Raw genomic sequence first — 27,790 nt, forward strand, 5'->3', positions numbered from 1 at the left:
ACTTTTTTAAAATATTAAGCTAGACATGAAAATGTCATGGAAATAATCCTTGCACCTGCATTTTCTGCTGCTACAACCCTGCTGCTACAACCAGTCCACCCAATGACATGACTGAAGGCAAAGTGCAGTTTGGTTAGACACAAGGGAACCATGTACATTTTTTACTGATTTTATTTTTACAAAACAATAGAATAGAAAAGAGCAGTATAGAAAAGTGAATAGAATAAAGGAAGTGAGGAGAGGAGTAAAGCAAGAAGGAAAGGGCAGGGGGATTCTCATCATGTTTGCCTTAGGGGGGCTCTAGTCGTGGCAATGAATTTCCTTCTATTTCAACCCATGTTTACCATAATTAGTTGAATTTGATTGGGCACGTTCTGGCAAAATATGTCAGTTTAATAGAAGAGGGAGCCCTGCACTTTACACTTGCTACTGAAATTGATTAAGTCCTGGGTTCCCTATGGACACTTCTTCTTTTCTACAGAAGGAACATTGGGGTGACTTTCGATGTACATATTTATATTGAAATTCCTGAAAACAAAACAAAAAATAATGTACAAATACAATACCATAGCAGATAATATACACTTTGTGGCATTTTTTTGCAACATCAAAAAACAGAACTGTGAACAAATAAAAAACCATAATAAAATAACATATTTGTATGCACTGCAATCACTTTACTAAACCTTATTTTTCAGTTTTATGGGCACACATGAACATTTACCCTAATAACCATACCCATTAAATGCCTTTTACAATTGTGGGGATGCTGTAAAATGCAAAATGTAGGCTTGATTGGAAAAAAAGGTTTCTGTACATGATATTTGTATTTCTTTTCTTTTTTATACATCACTATAAATGTTGTTGAATAACATAGATAAGATTTGAAGGCACTGTGTGACTGGGATTCAGCTGGAGCCTTTACTTAAGGAATAATATTGTATTTATTTTATCACTTGGGTTTTCCAGTTTATACAGTACATCTTGCAAAATTGCTGTTTCAATATAAATTCAGATTCTGTAGGATAGTTTTTGGAAAGTAACAACAATATGTTTCCTTGTTTCAGATAAACAGAGAAGTGGATTATTTTCTGGCAGCCATTTGTTTGGACAAGTTCTTTCTGTATTGCATGAAAGCGATAACTTCAAAGTGAATTCGTTATATTAGTGGAATTCTACATGGATTATTTGTGTATTAATTTTTGCCTCAAGGTGATTTGTGGGAGGAGAATTGCACATGAATCAAATGAATGCAAATGACTCTATACATGTTCATATACAATTATATTTAAATTAAATAAAGAAAATCAATACCACAAGATTCATAAAGAACTCTCTATTGAGTTTGTGAATGCACTTTGTGATGGAAAGCACATGATTTTAACAAAAGTTTCATTTTATTACTATTTACATTATTTATACAATAATTCAATGGTAACATATTCTTCTTTTGTAAGATGCAGATCAGAAATACAGCTTATTGCCGCATATAGTAGAAATCAAAAGAAATACATATATTTATTGAGCACCTCCTGCCTATATCACTGCGCCTCAGTGTCCCACATTTGCCATTCACAAGTGTGGGCTTCTCAAATGAATCCTTAATTGGAAATTCAAGGGTCAGCTCATAAGGTTATATGCATATATTGTCAATGTCAGACTGGGCCAGTGTGGCACTGGAAAAAACCTGGTGTACCCATCCTTTGTGGGCCCAGCCAACAAAGACCCAATCCACTGCCCAGACTTTCCCCTCTCCTCTCCCCGGCTATACCCAATCACAAGGGAGGAGGGAAGTATGCACCACCACCAACCACAGAGGAAGGCTGGGAGCAGTACAAGGTTGGGTGCTGGGACGAGGATCCTTACAGTCACACTCCCGGTGGGCACATGCCAGTCCAACCATACACTTTGTGAGCATGCTAGGAATGGATGTAGGTCTTGTAGATAGTTGCAGTTTGCAAGTTGAGGCATTGTGTAGTAGTTCAACCATGCCTAGATAGTTAAAATAATGCTCCTTTGCCTTTAAACTGTCATGAAAAGGCACAGAAATGGTGGTTTAGCAATTAGCAGACCATTTTACCAGGCTCATTCAGCATGTATCTGTGTACCTGTGTCCCTGGGTAGCAAGCCCAAGGCCCCAAGTGGAATATTCTTCAAGGAAGTTTCCCTGCTAGAGTTTTTGACTATATGACAACTAATCATACTGTATGCTCTATGATAACATCTCTATGCTGGATGCATGCCTGCCTCGTTCAGAGCTGCATAACATTAATATTTTAAGAAGTTCACATTTATGCTTACATTGTAGCACTTGTAGGAGATTGTGTGGTGCTGGACTAGGTGCCATGAAGCCCCGGGAAAGTGGTTTGTGCATGCAGCTTGTTCTGAATGGAGAGTTTTATGGTAGCAGGTATACTTAGTGAGGGAGTCATTGGGAAGAACAATGACTTGTCCTTGTTCTTTATGCAGGTACAGTGGGAGCTTAGCGAAGAGCCCTGAAATAATTACTTATTTCTTGTAAAGAACTGTCCTCTGGCCAGTGGCTAGACTGCTTGTTCAAGCACATCATTTAGCAGCTTGGAAGTCTTTAGGAACAAGAATTGCGGGTTTTTTGGCACTGATACAGCTAGTGTTGAGCATAATACAGCTTTTAGGATGTCCCACAAGCCAATTTAAAGTGTCCTCTTGCATTAGTGATCCTTGGAGTTCTCCCTTTCAATCAGCTACACTGCCAATGAAGAGGCCATAGAAGTCTTGAATTCTTTCTTGGCAAACACAGTCCTATGCAGATAAGGAGGGAATTCTTTAGCACACAACGTAAATGCAAGTTCCTCCGTGTTGGTGCTTATGATTATCCAGTGCCTAGTAACTCTGCCTTCTCTCTGAAAAAACTATTAAATAATAATATTCTCTTAAAATTCAGTACAATTTGAATACAAAACGTATCTATTATTATTAAAATTGTCAAAAATGCCCCATAGGACTAGAACACATGGTTTAATGTTCTAATAGTTGCGCTACATAAACCATCACCCATAAATTATATTGTGTGTTCCTTATTTGTAAATCTTCTACTTCATATATATGCATATAAACTATGCATATTTAGAGATTTAGTGAATTGTTCTACTGTGAAATGTTAACAGATGAAATGCTAAGTTCAAATGTTGTTTCTTGTCATTAGATTGGACCCTAACAAAGGGGCTTAAATATGAGGACTATTGTGTTCCAAGAAACACTCTTCTTTTCATTCTGTCTCTTGATATAATCACAGTGCTATACCTTACTGCATTGTATACAATCGACCAGGATCCTTAAGAATGAGATAATTATACTATATAGATTAATCCACTGTAGGTTTAATTTGCAGTAATCTGCACTCATCTGTATCTTGCACAGTATTGATGAACATGGGCCATCTAAGCAAACAATAAAGTCACACATTTTCCTGGAATGGATCTTGATAAATACCATTTCATCAACTGACAACTATGATGTTATGACGCAGACATTAGGCTTTGGAAAATCTCCCTTTAAATGCCCCCCAAATGTTTTCAAAAAGCATTTCAGCTAAGAGTACAGCATTTTTCTCTGGTGATATAAATTAGGTGAAGTAGCTTTTCCTGATTAAACTGAAATGCTTCCAGTGGGGATTCTAGATTTTAATTCCAACTAATGCAAACAAGATAATCAAGATGAGAAATTAAGCATCTTGTTAATGTTGATATGGATTGCCCTGGCATCTGAAATAGTTTATTGTTGGCATTTTAGTAATTTGTAGACATGGTCTGGCATTTCTAAAACCTTTAGCAATGCCTACCTGAAATACTTTCAAGTTATCACCATACAGAATGAAATATAAGAAATATAAGAATATAACCTTGTGAAGTTTATAGCGGCAACATTGCACAAAACTGTGTGTTGGGATTTACACTTCTGATAGTAAGGTACTGTACATAATTTTCTGTGCTCCTCATTTGCCCTGCAGTGAATATCACTAATGTTTATAACCACTTCAATGAACAGGATTTGTACTGCAGAAATGGAATACCCTATATTTCGATGCTCATAATTTGCACTGCAGTATATACAGTAGCTCAGTGTAGCATATTAATTTTTTTCACACTTTGTCACCTAATTTGCATGCTTTTGATTTAAAGTTGCACTGCAGTCAGTAGCATAGATATATCGATGTTCTCCATGGAGGCAGACTGAGTCAATGGCAATGTCAATTGCATGACCTCAGGCAGTGAGTTGAGATTCAGCAACTGAAATTTTAATGTGATATGTAGACTCTGTATATTCTGTAATAATTTCTCTGCATTGGGCTTAAATGAAAACACATGGATTTTTTTTTTTACTGTTTTACTTTTAGCAGACTTCAGATTGCACTGGGACAGCTTCCGACCTCACAGGGTCCTTTATCAAGCTTAATAAAGGACCCTGCGAGGTCCGAAACATTCCCCTGTCTACTTGTATGAGCCAATAAAGAACACAACTGATTTGATTCACCTTTAACAGTGTGCAGCAGCTTCTTGGACTATATGTGATTTACCAACCCGTGGCAGTTTGGGTAATATGCTGTCTGGCACCTGTTCTTGGAAAAGGAGGAATACAGGGGTAGAGCACTTCAATATTGAGTGGAATCCACTGAATCAATAGGCACACTTGAAGTCAATTTAGAAGAGAAGGCTGGATGGACAATCTGGTGTCCAGCTAAACTAGTTTATAGTTAAATGAATGGCACCAATGAATGCAACAAGCTGGGAGTCCATTGTGCACCACTGCAGTTGCAGCTGGGTTAATAAATAAGCCCTTTTTGGGGAAAAAATCTGCCTAGTAATTATACAATTTAAATTAATTAACATTATTTGAATCAAAACTTTTACGCGATACATATTTGGAGAGTATCATTATTTTTACATATACAGATGGATTAACAATACAGGCACAATGACAAACTGCTTTTTCTCTGCATAAGGAATTCATCTTACATGAAGATTATGCAGTTATGTAGATTGATTTATGTCTGATGAATGACTTACAATACTGCAGCTTCCTGGTGTGTGGATTAATGAGCTCACAATTGGATTTTAATCACTTTTTTCAAATTCTAGATGTAATTACTTTGAGTGTTGCTTTTTATTTGTCCTACAGATGCAGCCACTTTGGTTTGTCTGTTTGACACAGAATAACTAAACACAGATATCCCATTTATCTCATTTAACACAGAAAACTGCGTCACAACATCCCATCTAATTAAAGCATTCACCATTGTTCACAATGGTGCTTTGGTATGCTAATGAAAAGGTTAAATGCATTAAATGAGTTAAGATGACTTTAGATAACGCAGTTTCTTCAATTAACCCTGAGTCATGACGCATTTATCTTACAAATCCAAGTGGCTTCATCTGTATGTCATTTCTATTTCTTCTCTTTTAAACAAATGTTAGCCAGTATCAATAAATTTAGTGCTGAAAATGCATAAGGACCAGTTGTGAATCCTTGCCATAAGTCAAACCAAAAAGTCTAAGGGCAGTTCCATTTTTTAGGTATTTAGGGCATGATATCAGATTCTGATCTTTCAGCAATACTCAAGTTTATTTTTGTTTATAGGTCATCATTTATTTTATATATATATATATATATATATATATATATATTTATTTATTACAGTTTGTATATTTGAAAGCAGAAAGAGTACCCCTATCTGGATAAATCTTGTTTACCTTGCTCGGTGTAGCTTGAATGGCTGCCTTGTTGAAACAATAGCGGCTGGTAGAACAACGTTATTTTTTGTTATTTTGCATACATTGTATAATAGAAGATGCACCTTCGAGGTGTGTCTATTATGTCATCTATCACCTTACTTTGCCTGTGTGATATTTTTATTTTACTATACTTTTACTCTTTTTTGTCTCTGTAGAATTGCACAGATGGGATCATCATCTCATCATTTACAAATCTCAACTTTAGGGAAAAGTTTAAAGATGGCTTTATGTTTTCCATTTATTGACTTATTTGCAGTCAGTCTGAAAACTGAAAGAATTATTGAACTGAAACCAACTTAAAGAAACCAATTTACCTTTTCCTTGTAGACACACCATCAGCAATGTCAGTGATGCCCCCCAAGGTGTCAAATCTTACTGGTGCCTGAAACTATTTTATTTTTTTAAGATGTAACTAAATTTGACAGATGGGATTTATGCGGTTAGAAAGAGGATTATTGGAGAGAACAATGCATACTTACAGTCAAAATTCAGAGGTAGAGAATCTAGAAACTCTACAGCAAGGTTATAATCAAACATGCCTCTCACTTAATATTTTAGTTTAAGCCAAGTATAAAAAGAAATAATAACAACATAAAAAGCATTCAGTGTTACTTTAATCCAGAATTACCCAAGCACACTAGCCGTAATGCAGTATATCAACATGATTTATTAAGTCAACCTTTAGACATTGTGGGGACAAAGCTGACTTAATAAATCATCTTTGATATGTTGCATTAACTTCACTGTGCTCTAGTAGCTTTGTATTGAATTGGCGTTGGAGCTTACACTGGGCCAGTATTAAGGAGGCACATGGTGTTAAAATGCTGTAAGGTGTCAGAACATCCTCTATTCACCCTTTACATTTCCCTATTGCAATTTGCAAAGAATATGTTACATTGAAAAGAAGGCGTATGTGAGTATGACATACAGTGGTGGTACACTTTAGCACACTGAAAATTGTGCTGGCTTTTGGGCACTCTACTTCTCTACTCTGCTTTAATCTTACTTGCACGTATGTGATACTCTTATTGAAACACGCCTGATAAAGGGAAGAATGCATCATATTTACATTTTCAGTTCCTTTGCAGCTTTTCAGGTTACAACTTGTAGCTAACGTCATTAACCTTGCTAACACAGTATTACATGGAAAAGTAAATTATAAGTCTAATGAAAGAAATCGAATTTTGCCTCTTTCTCGTCTCATGCTACTTAGTGGTGCAGAAGCAGCTGCAATTTTAAGTTGGTCAAAAACCTTTGCATCATGCAACTTTGCACCTATTTCATTGCAAGCAAAAGGGAAACTTACACAAGGGGGCAGATTTACTAAGCTCGAGTGAATAGTTCGAATCCTCCAATATTCGAATTTCGAAGTAATTTTTTGGGAACTTTGGTCAAATCCTCAAAGCAAAAATCGTTTGACCAAGTACTGTCTCTTTAAAAAATCCTTCAACTCAATACTTTGCCAAATAAAAGCTACCGAATTCAATGTTAGCCTATGGGGACATTGTAGATAGGTTTTAGGCACTTTTTATGATCAAATAAAAATCATTTGATCGATTCTATTGTTTGTACGAACGATTTTTATTCGATCGTTCAATCAAACCTTTTGCGCTAAAAATCTTTCGAATTCAATATTCGAATTCGAAGGATTTTACCTTGAGGGTTGAATTCGAGGGTTTTTAACCCTCAAAATTCTTGATAAATCTGCCCCAAGGTGTTGGAAAAAAATAGCATTAATTACACTTTAAGAATTTATGAAAATATCCATCAATTCCAAAGAACCAATGCAAAAAATGTGTGATTTGTGCTTGTCTTTTTCCCTTATTAATAAATTAGCCTGGCTATCTTTTAATCAGAGTTTGTACTACTAAAAAAATCATACAAAAAACTCAGCAAAGATATTTCCTTGTATTAAGCATGGATACACCAAATCCATCACTTTTGGATTCAGCTGAACACCACATACTCTACAAAACATTCAGCTGTTTACAGGGCTAAATCCAAACTCTCATTTGCATATTAAAACACAAGAAAAATAAAAATATTTTATAATGTGTAAAAAATCATTGCTTTCAGATGACCTGTTCTGTGATCTATTGGTTTTCAAGAAGGGATTAAAAAATAATCTCACTTGCATTTTTTTGTCAATTGCGATTTTCTTTGAATCAAAAATACAAAGTTTACAAGGTTTTAGTTAGGAGGCATTTTATTATTTAAAAAAAGAAATTGATAAAAAAAAAAACAATAACAATAATGGGGGAAACAAAAACAAAAACAATAAATGCAAAAAAATTATAGAGAACTCACTGGCATTTTTTTCATCAACCCAATCCCAACCCTTGTTAATAAACCAGCTCCTAAGAATTCAGTGAATTATCTGAATAGTGAAAAAAGTGCTGGGATTTAGCTGAATGTCAAACCAAATCCTGGATTCAGTGCATAATTAGTATTATGTTCAATTCAGTAAGAATATTTTAGACTAGGCTTTTAGGAAACAGCATTTGCTATGACTGTGCTGTTCAAATTTGCTTCTTTTTTATTTATTATTTATATTCTTTTATTTTATATAACACATTTATGCTTATCACATGCCCTCCGAGTTTCTAAATTTCTCACATTCAGACATCAGGTTTAGTTTCATGGTGTCATCTATTTATGCCTATTGGGTACAGGACTTTCTAAGGATCGCCCCAGAGACCAGCAATGACATTATCTGAGACCAGCACATTCCCAAAGGCCTTTGAGTAAGAGAAGCTGTCATAAAACTCTGTAGGAGATGTTCATTTAATGTGTTCATGGGTAATAGAATCTAGCCTAAAGGGTGTTAATTCTTGCAGATAAATATTAGAAAGCACAACACACTTTATATATTATACTCTGTGTGACTCCCTGAGTTTATTAACTAATATTCACAAGAGCTCATCCTGCCTTTCATATCTCTAATGATAAATATGTCGTGCTTCTGTAGTTTTAATAACTCTCTATTCTGCATTTTTAGTAGGACTTATAACAACCACAGAAGACAGTTTGTTTATTATAGCACAAAACATATCAGATAATTGAAAGTACCTGTCTTTGCCTTCATCTGTAAGCATAATGTGACTGAAAGACAAAACTGATTTTTTTTTCTCTGCCTAACAATGATCAGGATATAGATACATAAATTACAATATTTTGTTAGAATTTAACTAAAGGTATTATAGCAGTCACACTCACTATATAAAAAACAAATCAACAAAAAGAAATACGAGTTATAAACTGCTTGTACAGCCATTATGCTGTTTGTCAATAATGGTGTAGCTATAGGAAATGTGTTCTCTGCAAAGATAAGGGAGTTAAACTAGGGGTAGACAATGTGCATTTCTCCAGATGCTGATGAACATTCTCAGCATCTTTAAATGGTGTTCCAGGTGTTGTTTGGATGCTTGGAGTGACATTTCAATATCTTGTGGAAAGAGGATGCCTGTGGCAGGTTAGGCTATGTATAAATGAGAAGTACTTTGTTACTCATGCACAATTCAGTCTCTGTCCCAGATGCCTACAAGCCAGGGCAGAGGGGATGAATTGAAGAGGCACTATCGTTAAAATGTTTGCAGGACATCCCAAACAGTATATTGTTTGCCTGGTACATGGACTTGGCATGAAGTGGAATGAGTAGACAGATCTTCAGGGGAGACTAGGGAAGACACAACACTAATGTTAAACACTGGTACCAATGACAAACTTAGAGAAAATGGAAAGACCTATAGAATGATTTCAGAAAACTAGGTGAAATGTTGGAGGCTAAGACTTCCCAGGCACTTATCTTATGGCAGGGAGGCAGCAAGAACTTGTCTCCAAGAAATTGGAGTAGGGAAGAGGAGTTTGAGTTTTTAGAGAAATGGGATGTTATTTATGTTATATAGTTAGTGACATAGTTAAATCGGGTTAAAAAAAAGACAAAGACTATCAAGTTTAACCCTCCAAATGAAACCCAACATCTATAAACACCCTCCTTACCCTGCGGTACTCCACTAACAACACTGGTCCAATTTAGTTAGTAGTTAGTAACAGGGTTGTTTGCGCCTTGGGTCTAATGGCAACTATGGAGCAATGAGAAATACTTTACTTTTAAGTAAAACTTTCATTCTCCTTTAAGAGAAACAATAATTTTTTGGAGCACACTGTGGGGATGTTTAAGTGTGTGGACATTGCAGTTGGTATAGTCAAGCAATATGAAAGCTCCCAGGTTATATATATATATATATATATATATATATATATATATATATATATATATATATATATATATATATATATATATATATATATATATATGAAAATATGCAGAGGAAGGATATTCTGAGTGCATAATAAGCCATGCTTTCATACTTTACTGCCTATTAAAGAGTAAATGAATGGAAGATAAATCCCAGATATAAATAGGGCATGTTTTCTCATTAAAGACAAGCACAGGCTTTATTGTCTGAGATGTACACTTTACTCCCACAAGCTGTCCATTTAGATAATAAGCATTTCTATGAGCAACGAGCACATGGATTCTCTTTATGGGAATGGATGACTGCCTTAGTAATGTTGTTGCTTTGAGGCTTCATTTATTTCATAGTATTAGAGTGCATAAAATGTTTTTTTTTTTACATACAGCTTATGGCAGCTTTAGTTGGCTTTCAAAAATACTACTTACCTCTTCACAGAATCTATGGAATCTAAGGTTAACATAATGACAAAAAGTCATTGCCAGACTTGTATACAGTATTTTTTCTTCTATAACATACAAAAATGGAGACAAGCCATTTGATTTTTCTAAAAGGACATACAATACTATTTAAGTAAAATGAAATATTGTTTCCGTTAGGAAACCATATTTTCATATGCTCTCCCACTGCTTGATGTACACTGGGGGTAGGAAGCTGAAAATGAATGATTGTGTAAGCCTCTGTATGTAATGCAATATTAGTTCTATAAAAACAAATCATGTCTTGATGCAAATATTGCCTGAACAAGACTATATATAAATGCTTATTGTCTGTATGACTCATGTGTAGGCTTCTTTAGACAGAAAACGAAATATAAGGAAACAAATGTCACACTTTTGTCAATTCAAGGGTTTATGAGAGCGCTACTTTGCATAGACACTTTTTACTTCCTATATAAATGTCACAACTTGATTGGTAAGCAAATTTAATGACATTTACTTTAATGCCTGCAGCTCTAGTTATTATATTGTGTTTTGTCACATGTCCTCTCTGTTAGCGAATGTTCTGAGGATATATAATTTATCTACACCTTTATCAGCCCTGCTTCAAAATAAAGCTGAATATATTCTCACACATGGGGGCAAATTCACTATGCGCCGAAGCGCCTAATGCTAGCGTCAATTCGCTAGCGTTGGGCAGTTTTGTTACTTCGCAAATTCACTAACAGATGCTGTCGTAACTTCGTCAGCGTAACTTCGCACCCTTACGCCTGGCGAATTTGCGCAATGGACGTAACTACGCAAATTCACTAACGCGCGCATTGTTCTGAACGCTACCTTTTACGCTAGACTTCCTTCGCCACTTCAGACCAGGCGAAGCTCAATAGAGTAGATAGGGATTTCTTCAAAAAAAGTTACAATTTTTTCTAAGTTCCAAAAAACGCTGGCGTTTTTTTCTATATTATGGGTTATAGGCTGAAAAAGATCGAAAAAATTTTTGGGGCTCCCCTCCTTCCCCCCTACATTTCTTAACTCATGGCAACTTAACTATACAGTGGACACATGTGTAGGGCAAAAAAAAAATTTATTTGATGTTTTGAAGGTTTCCCAGGCATTTGTAGTCAATGACCGCTGAGTGTGTAGCGATTTTCTTTGGGATTTGCTGGGAACAACATAGACCAGGAGACCCCAAGCTTTTTTACCCATGAGCTGCATTCAAAAGTAAAAAAAGTTGGGGAGCAACAAAAGCATAAAAAAGTCACTGAGGATGTCAAATAAGGGTTATAATTTGCTATTTGGTAGCCCCTATGTGAACTGACAGACTACAGGAGGCTCTGTTTGGCAGTACACCTGGTTTTTATTCAACCAAAACCTCCAAACCTAGAATTCAAAATAAACACATTCTTTGAGGCCACTGGGAGCAACATCCAAGGGGTTGGTTAGCAACAAGTTGTGGATCACTGCCATAGACAGTGGAGTGAACACATCAGAATCTGAAGGCCCATATGAGTGATGGGACTAAAGAGGATGGTGGTGGCTGGCTTCTGGCTGCTTGTACCCAATAATTATTGATCAAGCTGGTTGTGCCTTTGTGAAAGTTGACCAAAATGAATGAAAACCATTCCATCATTCCAGATTTAGTTACACCTTTTAAGACTTTGCTCAGTTATGTCCCACTTCCTGCCAGGGTACATTAATTATGTGATACCATTAATATGTGATCCTGATAAAGTTTACTTTCTGACTGAAATTTTTACATTATAATTGACCCTAAATTGTCAATAATGCATTACAATTAGGGTGTAGTTAGGAAGAAACCTGGCACTGGCTACCGGGCAGGCAAATACTCTGTTTAAAAGTGAAACTGTCCCTATGGACTAAGAGCATTAATAATTCAGAGATCTCTAAGGTGCAATTATTGATCTTTTTTATTCTTATACAGTTTTATTGTATTTTATCTGTGATTTTGGTCAATATATTGAACTGAGAACTATGTTAAAAAAGAAAAGATAGAATTTCACAGCACTACAAATGTGTTATACGTTGCTAACCTCTGGTGAGGGGTAATTGGGTATAAAGCCCTATTTGCTACAGATTAAGTACTGAGCTTGCCTTTACCTGTACAGTATTACATGGTTCAGCAAGCAATGAACCTAAACTGTGTAGGGATGTTATTTTATAAGCAGACTCCTGCCTAAAACAGATAAAATTAATTCCAATGAAAGCTAAGATGTCTACAGTAGATATCTAACTTACAATCTTTGCTGTTAACATATTTTTTCTAGAGCTTATTTACTGTCTTACGGTAACTAAGTAGTAACTTCATTAAAAGTTAGTCCACCCTTACATTACCTTTATGTTGACAGAAGCATCTAAGGCATTCTGCAATTATTTTGTTTGAGTTTTAAATTATTTATATTAGTTTTTCCATAGTACAACATTTTTATATTCTTGACAGATTTTGTATTATTGTATGCACTGAAAATCCTTTGAGTATGCAGTTTCATTTCTATTTAAGTGACATTCTGTAATAGCATTTAATCATTGCTAATGACTTTAAACAGAGTTGTACAATTGGAACATTGGAACATTCTCTATACATGAAATGGGATAGTGTAATTAATCTGCTATTGGCACTAACAATCCTTTTGTGGGAATAGGTTTTCATGACAACTTTGGACCACAGAAAACTTCTATTAAAGTCATCAGTTTGCTTGGTATTTCTTATTCTCCTTTGGTTTTTCTAATTTCGTTTCTTTTTTCTAAAATGTTCATGCTATTTTGAATTGAAGTCATATTTCACTGTTTAATAAAGAAAAACATCTATAGTCAGGCATTCATTAAAACAATTATCAGAGAAGAAGTTCTAGCTGTACAGTATATCTAGGTAGTTTTTTCCAGTTAAAATACCATTCTAATTAAAATAAAAATGTTTCATGCATCTAAAAAGCAGTAGGAGAAAACATTTTTTTAATGCAGCTCTGTAAACAAAATAAAGTAAATGTACAAGTAAAGTTACAGTTATTTCTGCTTGGAAATTAAGGCACATTTAAATAAAAAAATAAAACACGTTTCAACTCTTCTGAAACACTAACTTAAAATAATGGTTTTGTATTTAAAACCTAAGATTTAATTTAATTTCACATTTTCAATTCGACATGAGGCAAGCACATGATTAAAGCCACATGAATTTGGAGTTTAGCACACTTTCATTGCAATATAACTGAAATGAGAACAATATTTGCTTATCGAATATTGGACATTAAAGGGGAATTACTGTGAAAATGAAAATTTCCTATAAACGCCATCATGCTGAAAAAATACATTTTCTAAATACGAAATAATCAATTTACTCTTTACTATTCAACCCTGAGAATTTGTCTTTATTAATTCTCTTTTAATGCAGGAGTTGGGAGTCTCAATTTGATTGACAATTAGCTTTGGAGGGAGGTTCCTTTTAGCTAGAACATGTATTAAAGCTCACTCTTTCAGAATCACCAAACATCCCATCTCTCTACATATAGGATTTGTGCCAAAGTCAGTTATTTTGTTAGATTTTGTTTATGCTGGAATCAGTTATTAAAGGAGCAACCTGCTAGGAAAGGAAGCCCCCCCCCCGAAAAAAAGATACGGTATATTATAGCTCTCAATCAAAATCTGACACCTGAGTCCTGCATGAAGTGAGAATGAAGAGAGACAGATGGTCAGAGGGTAATAGTAAAGGGTAACTTGAATGTTTAAGAACTGTAAAGAATGTTTAATTGATTCTATTTATTTATTTTCTTATTTCAGTATGGTGAAGATAATATTACATTTTACTTTTTGTGGTAGTACCCCTTTAATGGGCAGCTTTAACAAATTGTGAAATTAGCTTGCACCACAGTAAAATTCCTCTATTTACTATTCATTCCTATGTGTCTTTTAAAGGTGTATATACCAATAGGTCAAAGTGGAGATCACCTTTTGATAAACAAATCTCTGAAACCCCATCGGAATTAATAGAAAGTGTAGGATTATTTCTGTGGTGAGCTCACACTTCGATCAATATGCCCTTAGTAGTAGCGCATTATTTGATGATGATTACTAGTAGTGTACCTACATTGTTGAGGGATCAGAATAGGGGATCCCACTTATAGAATGAATGGCAACGTGAAGTGAAGCGTTCTGTATGTACAGTAAGCCTATTCACAGTGTGTCTAAGCTTCTCTTTAAAAACAGTGAAATTAATTCATTTTTAATGAAGCTTTATACTACCCTAGTACTTTTTTATTAGGCATAATTTGCATAAATAGTGTTTTATTGCCACTTGCTGAGCTATAAGTCAAAAGAGATTTTTATGAGACGAATGAGAATGCATTATAGACTTAATGATTAAATGAACATTGTCAAAATCCCTTTAAGACTACCCTATGGAACTTAACCTCTACAAATGGAATATGCAATTCATCACCTTATGTTCCATTCTTTTTGTTTAAAAAAATGGAACTGTTGGTATCCCGACTGCAAATTTAGTAAAATGTAGTGTTTAGGTTGGACAATCTTATACTAAAATGTGCTTAACAAACTTTAAAGTTGAATATGAAGGCTTTATCTTTTTCAATGCAGTTAATTGTTTTAGATTTTAGTAAATCTGTCCCTGAGTGAAACTGATTTATTTCATATAATATTACACATACTTAGAAATCTAACAAGCAAAAATCGTCCTAAAGAAATGGGACACCATAAACAAGACAAAGTAAACATAAATATATATAGAATAAATACTGTACGAGGATATTTTTTCCTGTTTAGTTTAAAATACAGTAGCATTCCTGGGAAAGAAAATGCAGCCTTCAAGAAGAGTGGAAATATTAACTTAAAGTCTAAGATCTTTTCAAATTCCTTAATAAGTCAGCTTGTACCAACTACAACAATCTACAATATAATACATATATAATATGTTATATATGGCAGTGAATAATAAACAGTACTCTTCTCTTCAAGATGACAGATATATTTACGCATACGAATATTTTATGCTCTCAAGTATTAAATATACATTAATGTGCAGAACTAATGCTTTACATTTTTTATGATGCATACTCCAGCTTAGTTTCAAGGCGATGCCATCTAAGACCTTGAACTGTTCTTTGTTTTCTTGTGTGTTTTTGAGATGAATTCCAACTTCTAGGTTTTACATTTAAAAGAAAACAGAGAGAAGAAAACACACATGATAAGATTTAAGGCAAGCTTGCAGACTATATCTAGGCAAATTTCAGTATCTACAAACCATACTGGCTAGTGCCTGCTTGTATATAAGTAAAATAAATAGTTGAATTGATGGAAAAATACTATTTTAACATTAGAAGTCTTCTAAAATAAAATGCAATAAATTACAATCAAAGTTCATGCCAACTTTGTGAAGACCTCAGTTAGCCCAGTAAGTTAGACTTTACAATATTGAGGCAAAAGAAGGGAAAAATAGAGTGAGTACATTTGAAAATCTACCAAATAAATGACAAGCCTAGGTTTTTTTTATCCAGCTAAATATATCTCCCATTCAGTAGTCACAAGGGAAAGAACCATATATGGTGCTTTATGAAAGCCAGTTAATTGAGGTATCACATAACCTTGAGGTTTGATAAATAACATTGCTGATTGAACCATATGCGGATGCATTCGGGAATAGCTTAATCCTTTTGGAATGTTTACAAACCACTCTTATTTACTAATCACCGTAACATTGCAAATATCGGTTTATCAGCTCTACAAAATGACTTTAATGCCTTAACTGGAAAGCAAACCACAAGGGAATGAGTCTTTCATCACATGCAAGTACAGTATTTGTGTCCTTAAGCTAGCATTATCCTTGTTTTCTCACTTGCAAATATGCTTTTATTTAATGAATTATAGTATCAAGGAAATGAGAGAAGCTGTTTTTCTTGGAAGCAGGACTGTTCATTGAATACATTAAGATTTAAAATATATTTCATCCTGAAAAAAAAAAAATCCATTTATGCTAGGCTGTTTTTAATGATAGGTTCATTTTATTATCCTTATGTTTCTGTATAGCATAAAAAAGTATTCCATTAAAAAAAATGCATTTTACGTGGGCGATTCCATATTGTAAAGTTTTTCTATATAGTGAAGTTGAGATAAAGCAGATTATGCTGATGTATCATCTGATCAGTATGCACACTGCTCACTATTTTATTTCAGTGGTAAAGGGTGTGGCGGTGTGTGGCTGCTTCAGTTGCTTGATCTAAGCTGCAGGAACATCCAGGGTAACTGGGACCGAAAAAATTATTACTAACACACTCTTAATTGCCATCAATGTATCTTCTCTTCTCCAGACACAAGCAAAACAGAGCTTATTTACTAGCATAGGTGCAACGTTTTGCTAGTGCTGATGCCCATAGCAATGAATCTGATCTTTGCTTTCATTTTCTAACTGGCAGTTGGATGCTGTGAATTGGTGCAATTTAGCACGTAATGTATGCTAGTAAACCAGTGCTGATGTCATGTTTCAGAGTAAAATCTGGTTTCATAGATGGAGCCATGGGTTCAGGCAAAAGATTACTCCTGTTTCCTGGAAAAGGGAACATAAAGGATTACGTTAGAGTTAGAATAAAAAAGGACTACTGTATTAGGAGTACTTACAACTAAGGTCTCAAACATCTAGACCACTGTTTTCGGTAACACAAATAACATTGATGGGAATCATCTCCTAGAGCAGATATAGGGACCAAGCAAAACTGTTTATTTGGGGACACCCACAAGGCATGGTATGGCTGGTTAACTGACCCGTTTTATCAGTGGATTATAATAGAACTGTTTGCAAGCAGTATCCTCAGTTGCCCGACTAATAGAACGAGTATAAAATAATGTTAGCTTTGCTTCTGGTTTTAGAAGATCTAAATTTTCATACTGTATTAAACAGCACAGATGAAGAAATTCCATTACAAATTGCAAGCTCATGTCTCCTATTCTTAGCTGAGAGCATATGGCGTAGCAAAGTGTCAGTGAAGCCATAGCAACTCAATATATCTTGAGGACGTAGGCTTCTCACACAACTTTCTTTACACCTTTATTTAGGCTGCGAGATAAATGTGAAAATTGATGCTGCAGTTTTTAAAGGCTGACAGAATCCAAAAAGAAAGGGGAAAACAGCATGATAGAATGTGATATTGATTTCTTTACATGTACCCTGAGCAGTATTGCAAGGGATAACTTGTACAAATGGTCTTGGCTCAAAGGCAAAAGAAAATGAAGTAAGGTCGGAGGTACCCCCAAGTGATTCAACATGGTTCTCTTTATGATCTGTAAGTTTCATAATTAATACAGTTCTTCAGTCACTCATGCCCTCTGACCTTCTCCTTAAAATAGTACTATCTGTGAAGAGATGTTGGATCTGTATGGGAGAAATGTCAGTCCCTAAAACACTGAATACTATTAGTTAATTAGTGTATATAAATTCAATGCAAAGGTGACATTGTTATTAATGATTTGGCTATATAGAGCCAGAAATTATTATGAAAGAGAATTTGGGTATAAATCAAATCTGTTATTTGCTGTCTCCAAACTCCAAAAATAGGAAGTAGCCACATCAAAATGTAAACATGGCAATATTATTTATATTATTTATAACAAATTGAGGGTATCCGTTTAATATAGACATTCATTTCCCAGCATGCTCACATGGTATAGTGATTGTCAAGCTTCTGTTGATTCTTGCAGATACAAGAATCACCCCTAAATAGTGATTAATAGATGTTTTCACCCCAGTTTAGGTCTGCCATGAATCATATGGTTTCATTCTGTGCCATATACATTCATAATGGGAGAGATGGACTTTGAAAATGGCAGTAATATTTTAAACCTTACTTAGCATGATGGCTTGCAAAATTAAAACAGCAGGTGGATGAGTAGTTCGCTCTGAGGGTCACAGTCAGTGGGTTGGATGTGGAAAGTACAACTCTATGTTTTCATGATTCCATACAGAAGATTATTATTGTTGAATGTCAGGACCTCGCCTTACGTTTGTGCATCTGCTGTTACCACATGTGCATATATTTGATTGAAGGGAACTTTTTGTGGGTGTCACCTAGTGTTGGACTGGGGAATCTGTAGCCCACCAGGGCTGTGACTTCAAGGGCCCTCCTGGATTCAAGGGCCCTCGTCCCAGTGTCCTCCATCCCCCACCCCACGTGAGCAGATGCTTGCATCCATGCCATACCCTTTACCTTCCTCCTCCCTTCCTCTTGACAGTCCAGCTGAGAGGGAACAATGCTTGGTCTGTGCAGGAGAGTGGACCCTGGGGCTGGCAGGGCCAACAAAGGCTGGGGCCCAGTGGGTTTTTTCACTATGTCTTTACTGAAAGACTTACTGGGTGCTGGAACCAAAACACCAGGTTAGGTCACAATTACAGCTCCCTAGCTAGTAGACCCTCAGTTATTACAGAGAGGTATGTAACAGGTTTTTGGGCTATTTAAGCACAAAAGGGTTAATGTCCAGCTATAGGCATAGAACATGTGTCACATTGGGCTCTAACACACCAGGATGGGCCTTTGCAAAATGGTAGAAATAAAGGTATGGTGTACAGCAACTACAACTCCCATCTGCTACTGTGCATGTGAATGACACAATACAAGGGCGCCAGGAGGTGCTTGCAACAAAAATAGAAATGTTTATTTGTCCAAAACAAATGATCCACAGGTTTGGTACTTACAATCCACAGAGGTACCAGCAGAATATCACAAGATGACTAAAACATGTCCCTCAGAGACAGCAAAGTGGAACTCACCGAGGTGATAGTGTAATACCTGGATAGATACACCCTCAGGACCTCAGCATCATGACCTGGATCCTCACACAGGGGGATCAGGGAACTCACTAGCCCTAATTCCTATTAGTATGTGTCCCTATACTACAGGCCAGTCTTGCCTGAGTGGAGAGCCACATCCTTGCTATCCCTCCTAGTTGAGCCAGGCTGCTACTCAACCTACCTATCTTAATCTACTAGAGAGTCCTATTACAGGTAGTATCCTATCTTATTCATAAGGTCCCTGCTCCCCAACTTTTATTTCTAGTAGTGATGGGCGAATTTGCGTCATTTCGCTTTGCTGAAAAATTTGCGAAAAACGGCGCTGGCATTTTGAATTTTCGCCAGTGAATTTTCACGGGCGTTTCATGAATTTATTCGCTAGGGCTGAATCGCACAAATTTGCCGCAAATTTGCACCTGGCGAATAAATTCGCCCATCACTAATCTCTAGAGGTACTGGTCCCTTTAGGGCAAAATGGCTTTACTGGGCCTTGGTGTATACAGGCTCTCTGAAAACATCCAGCTTGGTCAGCAACCAGAAGCCAAAGAGGAAGATCCACCCCTTCTTAATTACTATGCCAAAGTGTGACAGGAAGTGGTCACAACACTAGGGATGGGCAAATTTGACCCGTTTTGTTTCGCCTAAAAATTTGCCGCCTGTGAAATGTTGCCAACGCCCATTAAAGTCTATGGGCGTCATTTCTGCGGCGAAACAAGGCGAAAAAATTCACCCATCCCTACACAACACTTCTTGGCCAATAATACAACTATACAAATTACAACTAGCCACATTGCCATCTGCCCAGCAACTAGGAAGATCAGGAAGTGTAGGGATTTAAAGCCATAGGGGCACATTAACCCTATGGGTACCTACAGGTAGTTCTTCTAAATACAAATGTAAAACAGAAATATGAAAAACATATAGCCTGGTTATTGAACACAATTTACTGTTCTTCTGTTTGAATTTGAACTGCCAGTTTGCATAATCTTATTCATTCCTCGTTGATAAAAAAAATATCAGTTTTATAACATTCATTAGTATGCAACAAATCATGCAGCATAAATCATGCAGCATATAGATAGAGTAGTATAGAGATGAACTTAACATGAGAGGAAATGGTTGCTTGTAATATATTGTCTTGGGATTGCAAACCCCAGTGTTCCCACATTGTCATCTTGCATTCTAGCAGATTTATAGATTTGCTTCACATTGCAATTTATCAAATCCTTCTGCAGATTCAATAATTAATGTATGCATCATAAAGCACAGTTTTGCTCTTTTTGTGGCTGCTGTTGTACATCTATGTATGTAGGACTATATGGTTCTTAGCAGGGGATAACGCTTTGACTCTTTGGCAAACTCATGTCAGATACAAGTAGCACAGAAATCATTGTACTTTGCATGTGACCGCTGTTTTTATATATATATATATATATATATATATATATATATATATATATATATATATATATATATATACCGCCTGTCAAATGCAACATGCTGCTTAAATATCTTGGAGCTGATTTTATATTGATTAAAATAGTTGACTAGAACACATTGCAGATATGCATTAATTATTAATCTGCAGTGATAGCTGTGTGATCAACCACTGATAATTTTCAGTTATTCTACATTCCATGAGCTTTAGGTTTGTCAAGTACAAGCATTTTCCACTAGCATGGCACAGTACTAGCACAGCACATGTACAAATATTTGTGTGTTTGAAGAGAAGTTTCATACAAAATTATGACATAAAAAATGGCATAATTGAAAAATGAAAGCCAATTCGGAGTAAATTGCATATGACTTTCATCTACTTATTGAGATATTTATATTGCTCTCTCTTCTCATGGGACTGCATCAAATACAGGAATATCTGACTGCGCTACATACTATAGAGTGGGAACTGACATTGGAAGACAGATTATTTACACAATACAGAACTGGGGAATCCAGAGGGTTTCTTTGTGGTTTATGTTTTAAAATATTTTAAAATTCATTACAATTACAAAAATGTGACTGTCAATTAAATGGTCCTGACAGTAAAGAGTGTGCTTAACAAATTGTTATATTTTGAATCCTCTTTCTTAGGGTTTCACTGTTATGGAACCTATTAAACAGAATGCATGGGACCTTGGGTTTTCTGGACAAGGGATCTGTAATTTGGATCTTCATTACTCAAGTGTGCTAAAAAATCATTTAAACATTAAATAAACCAAATAGGATAATTTTGCCTCCAGTAAGGATTAATTATATCTTAGCTGGGATCAAGTACAATTTGCTGTTTTGTTATTGCAGATAAAAGGAAATATCTTTTCAAATTTAATTCAAATTTAGTCTATGAGAGACAACCTTCCGATAATTTTGAGCTTTCCATATTTTTGATCTCCTTACCTTAAGTCTACTAAAAAAACATTTAAACATGAATATAACCCAATAGAATTGTTTTGCTTCAATGAGGATTCATTATATCTTAGTTTGGATCAAATACAGGGTACTATCTTCTTTTTTAAGTTAAAAGTAAATAATTTGTAAAAATGCCAATTATTTGATTAAAATGGAGTGTACGGTAGATGGCTTTTCCATAATACAGAGCTTTCTGGATAATGGCTTTCCAGAAAACAGATCCCATACAGTATTGCCATTCATTTACAAGCACCAAATAACCACTTATAGAAATGATTGAAGTAAGTCCAGTTGTGCATAAAGATTTATGCATTGCACATGTACTGTAGGTTTTCTTCTGACACCACTCTTATCATGGAGGTAATGATGAATAATATATGGAGCCTGATTTCGATTTGGACTAAAACAGATCATTAGCTTTAAAAATGAAACCTTTATTGAAGCTCTTCACAGAACCTTTCTGGTCTATTATCTATGACAAATGAGTAGTGGAAGTGGCCTATTGTTCCTTGCCCAGAAATACAGTAGAATGTGGTTAGTGAATCCTAGCTCTGCCTTCACCCAGGGATACATAAACATCAGTCCACTCTCAGGTCCACCTAGCTGCTGATTGGCCAATTTTTTAAAGTGCAAATTGCACTTTAGCTACAGCTACAGTTTAGCTAGAGCTTCATGTTCTCCTGCAGAACCTAGCCAGTGGAACAGCTTTGAATTAAAGCAAAGCAAAAAAGCAGATTTTAAAACCATCAATTGTATTATTAGAGGTGTATAATGCAATGACAAATACTTGTTCTTGATACTCTATGACCCCTTGTATGAATGTTCTGTTGTTTTATGCTTCAGGTAAAGATGTTCTAAAAAAAAAAACAAAATAATACTGGCATATTAACTGCCTATCCATCTCATATTAAGCCACAGGCACATAAAAAATTGTTTACAAAAATGAAGATGGAGCTGCAGCTGCCTCGATGGCTTGGCTGTAACAAAAGCTCTTAAATGATTTAATTTCCATGTTTCATTTGCATCATATATACTGTACATTGGAAAGGTATTTTTAAATTTTTATTGAATTTTTTTTGAATTGCCTTATATATGCAAAACCATTGAATGGGCCACAGATGTACATCATAAATAGGCTCTTTAATTATAATGTGTTATTATCATTTTGACATCTGTGAAACGGAAAAAGGCTTCCGCTAAGATTTCCATCTATCCAATATAAAAAGGATCAATGTGAAATGGGGATCATAAATAACAATAATAGATATAAATACATCTTGTGCATCTCATATTTTCTACTCTGGTTAATATTAATGTTGATTTTCTTTTCAGACATATAGAAAACTGGAAAGGCTTGCATACATTGAATGCTGTGGATATGGAACTTTACACTGGACTACAAAAGCTGTGAGTTTTATCACTATTCAACACTATTTATTATTATTGTCATTTGTGTGTTTTTTTATAACGGGTAGTGCAGAAGCAGTGACCCATGCGAAGTAGAAGGAATTCTTGGAAATAAGTGAGTTTTTGAAATATGACAACATATCAGTTATATGTGAACTTTAATTTGTTTCCTGTCTTGCTGGGGGTACTATTGTCCATCCCAACTTGATAGGAAATAAATAATTCTCCTGTGGAAACACTTTAAACAGGACTCTTTCATGCATATCTGCCTAGCTACTGTATATTGTTTGGGTGAGTCCTGAAGAAGATGAAGACAATTTATAGACTGAAACTGTGAAGGTGCAGAAATATTACCGGTAATGTTGCTCATAGAAACCAGTCAGATTTTTGCTTTTATTTTTTTACTGTTGAAAACTAATTGCTGGTTGTACCAACTGGTACAATGGTAATGTACCTACCCTCTTCATTACCTGGTTAGGCTTTAGGCTAATTCACTCACTATTCCTGTTGCTTCTATAATGACTACATAAAGGATCTAGCCCATAATTAGCTACATCATTGTACAAGGGATCCCTCTTCCCCAATTTTCAATTTTACCCCAGGTTTCACCCTCATCCATGAGGATGGTTAAAGAGTTAGCATGACTAGCAATCAAATATTATGTATATTATCATCTATCTATCTATCTATCTATCTATCTATCTAATCTATTGTCTACTTATCATCTATCTAATGATATATCATCTGTCTATCTATCTATCTATTTTTCTAATCTCTCTCTCTCTCTCTCTCTCTCTCTCTCTTTTCACAGCTCTGTAGAATTTACCAGTGCTTTACACAGTAAATATAAATAGTAATAATATTAATAATAATAATAATAATAGACAGGTATGTTGCAAGCTTAGGCCAGTCGAAATAAGTTCAAGTACTTTATTGCACAGCACAATCTGCTACAATATTTGAACATTAATGACTTAGATAACCTAATTAAGAATCCTAGAATATAGTGAGGCTCATTTTTAAAGGGTGACAACCCAGACCCCTTGCGATATAGGGACACTGATTTATAACCTGCTCACAATAAATGGCAGGGGCCCTGTAAACACTGCTTTCTTTAAGCAGGTTGTAAGTACAAGGCTCAGTTGGCAACCTATTTTGGCAACAGACTGCTTAGATGAAAGATAGATGACACCATTTTTATACTGAAAACACCCACTACAGAAAATTTACACAGTCCACTAAAAATGATGCCCAGCTTGATAAATATGTGCTTTTCTCTTGTGATCAGATGCTGATGTGCTGTGTATTTAAGAACCATTTATTTTACCACAACATGATAAAGAAGCCCCTAAATGCATTTTTATTACATTATAATTGTATTAAAGTGAAGTGACACTATAATCTGGATCTTTTGCTCATAGAAAACCAAATGCTCTCTTGCCCTTTGCAAATAGTTTTTTATTAGCTCTTTATCCTCTGCCATTACACTGTCACAATAATACCATTAATCCTTATAAAATCTTTTATTTGCGTTAGTCTTTATGTCAGCCACCCAGTTATTTTTTTTACTGCAGCCTTTTCCATGTGTGCTAGACAACCCTATAGTGACATCTCAGAATTATGTTATCAGCTCTTACTTAACCTTTTTAGTCATCAACTTGCCCTTTAAAAATTTGATTGACTGCTTTTATTTCTTGTAAAAATAGTATCTTACCATCGTCTACTCTAACAGTTTCTTGTCAAAATATCACTGTGAAATATGAAATATTTTTCTCCACTATAAATATGACCTATTCTTCTTTAATATCAAATATAAACTATTTTCTTTATTATTCTCTGCAGTCGCAGAGATTGTCCACTCACTATATCCATTTAAAAGAAACCCCCAACTCAAAAACACAGCTTGTAGCATTAGGTGCTATAGGTGCTCATTTTGGAGATCCCTTACCTACGAAATAGTAATGTTCATATGCCCACAGGCAAGCCCTGGGCCTACAAATGCTCATTGGCCTGGCACCATAGCCCTGCCCCCTCAGGAGTTGCCGGGTAAAAATTACTGCCTACAAATAAAGAAAAGGTTGTTACCCCTTTTTCCTCCCCAATGGCATATGCAACGTTGTGTTAATGCTAATGATTTTATTTCTCCCAGTGGAGGTTGTTACATAATTTAGATGGATTTTAGTGCTCATGTTGTATCTGATTTTTTTTCAAGCAAAACAGTTTTGAATTACTTTATCTGAATACAGTTATAGTCTTGATATAGTTCTTTTTTGCCCTCTACTTGAACTTATCTTTAATGCTAACAGAAGGATTGCACTGTGCTTGTTAGTCCCAGTACTATGTCGGTGTTAGCAACTTTACATGCTTTCACAATGTTCACAAACTGTGCTTTTTCTATGTGTAGCAAATGTTAATTATAATAATGTCTGCTGTGGGAATGCAAATGCTTAAAATAGGCATGCATTTTGCTTGGCTGCATTTACTCCACACTAGTTAGTTTTTTTAAGGCTACATATTTTATCCATCTGAACAGTATATACTATTATATACATCATGGAGAGAAACTGTCACTAGTAATTGCTCCTTTTACCTTTGTGTGTCAAATACAAAGCTTTCAGGGAAGCACTGTAGGGTCAAAAACAGATAATTTAAACAAAAATAAGCATTTAATAAAGTATGGTTACATTTGGAAAAACAGGAACCTAGAAAAAATTATGTGACACATACAGTATATAAAATGCATCCTTCAGACTGGGATCTAGCAGCTAATTGAAAGATATTTAGGATAAATGTATAGTCCCTGACTAAGCTAAACATTATTTATGTAGGCTTCAAGTAGCTTCAATGAAATTATCTGAGCATTGGTTTGTATCACTCCCAACCGAAGGCACGGTAAAAGGTACTGGACCTAAAAGTGTCAAGCAACAAAACATGCATTTTGGTTATTCATGGTACTTCTTATACATGCCAATAGAAAGCAATTCAGTCCTGTTTTCGGATATTATATTCACCAGAAAAGGTAGTTCTTTTTTGAAGCTTCTGTATACTTTATGCTAAAGGGGATCTAAAGCAAATAAATTAATTGATATAGTGTAGCTTACTCAGGGTGCTTCTCTGTGCTTCTTTTTCCATTTACATTCATTTTCAAGCAGGACAGTTGCATTCTAAGACTGTTAATTAGTGATGAGAGAACCTGTCCTGTTTTGTGAAGTCAATGGTCTTATTTTGCTGCAACTTTTTTAGTGCACAACACATTGGAGTCTGTCGGGGGAATGAAATAAAAGTCGCAAAGAGCAAAACAATTTGCACCAATGAGAATAAATATCCATATCTTGCAATGGAATATTGTTCCGTAAACTGTTATTACATTGCGAAATTTAAACAAGTGCTTGAAGGTGTTGTAATCTTTTGGAGCAAACATAATGACTTTTTCAGTAAGAAGTTTTATTACATTTACTGCGCATTGGCGCAAACTATAAAATCCGCAAATGGTCTTCCACTGTCGGAAGTGATCGCTAAACAGTTTCCGGGTTCACAAAAGCTATATTACATTTGCGCAAAGCAAAATTTGTTCACGCAAAGGCATAACTTTTCGCATTGTGAATAATTTTTCCATTTTACTATATTACCCCGCATGGGTCTATGGGTTTTTTTTCCTTGCAGAAAAACCTGGCAACATTTTTTGCTGATCAGTACTGGTAATACAAGGCTTTCAGCTCAACTGAGAGTCAGCTTGTCTGGTGTCAAGTGAATACATGAAGCACATAGAAAGTGTTCAGAGAGTTGGGGTTGCTGACACTCAGACCTTACTGAGTCTATTGTCTGTCATTAACATTTAAAAGTTGCTGATATCTCAAAAATTTACTACAAATAGCAAAATTCTCAGACGACCACTTTAAGTAAGTTTAAGTCAACTGTTTTTTTAGTTTAGTTTCCCTTTAAATGATGACACTCATGGGAAGTATGTCAAATATATACAGTATTAGCACACAGCAGAAGAAAAGAAAAACGTGTGATACATTTCAAATTTTCAGTGAAGTCTATGTCTAAGTCTATCCAGAAAAAAATCCTCAAAAGTGCCCGGGCTCACAGTAACCCTGACCTGCCCACCCACTTGCACGCATGCAACCGCCGCTTCCCAGCCGCTTGCATCACAATAGGTAACTAGTGATGGCCGAATTTATTCGCCAGGCGCGAATTTGTGGCGAATTCCCGCAATTCGCCACCGGCTAATAAATTCACGAAAGCGCTGCGAAAATTCCGTTTTTTTTTTTACACTGTTGCATTTTCACCAGCGCCGATGCATTTGCGTCCGTCAAAAACAGAGGCCGGCTTCAAAAATGAGAATTTTTCGGTAAATCGAAACTCGCCAAATTCTCCCATCACTATAGGTCTGGGGAAAGGGGATATGTTAGAACTATAGAAGAATCAGACCCTGCAGTTTGGTCCCCCTTTTCCCCTGGGTGGTGTCTGTTCCTGTATAGTTACACCACTGAGTCTATGAGAGGATGGGGATCATCCATAAATCAAGAAAAAAATCTGTCCTACTTATTTATGCTTCCATATAGTTTGTGGGGGCACTGCACCAATGAGGCAAGTTGAGAAACTCACCTCAGGCAGAAGCTCCCCACAAATTGCCTGGAGCAGCAAAATACACTCCTGGTAACTTTAAGAGCCAAATTTCTGGTTATCAAACCAAATATTCAG

At 35.5% G+C, this 27,790-nt stretch overlaps 1 protein-coding gene across 5 annotated transcripts in view; it reads left to right on the forward strand.

The window, feature by feature from the left end:
* Positions 1-27,790, forward strand: part of LOC108711464 (NT-3 growth factor receptor) — a 364,980-nt gene that overhangs the window by 82,293 nt on the left and 254,897 nt on the right. For all 5 annotated transcript variants that reach the window (XM_018253223.2, XM_041586854.1, XM_041586853.1 and 2 more), the window contains exon 3: positions 23,009-23,083. In XM_018253223.2, coding sequence (XP_018108712.1) covers positions 23,009-23,083 — 75 coding nt within the window. The remainder of the gene's footprint in view (positions 1-23,008; positions 23,084-27,790) is intronic.

Source organism: Xenopus laevis, chromosome 3L, assembly GCF_017654675.1.
Source record: "Xenopus laevis strain J_2021 chromosome 3L, Xenopus_laevis_v10.1, whole genome shotgun sequence".
Taxonomy (NCBI): domain Eukaryota; kingdom Metazoa; phylum Chordata; class Amphibia; order Anura; family Pipidae; genus Xenopus; species Xenopus laevis.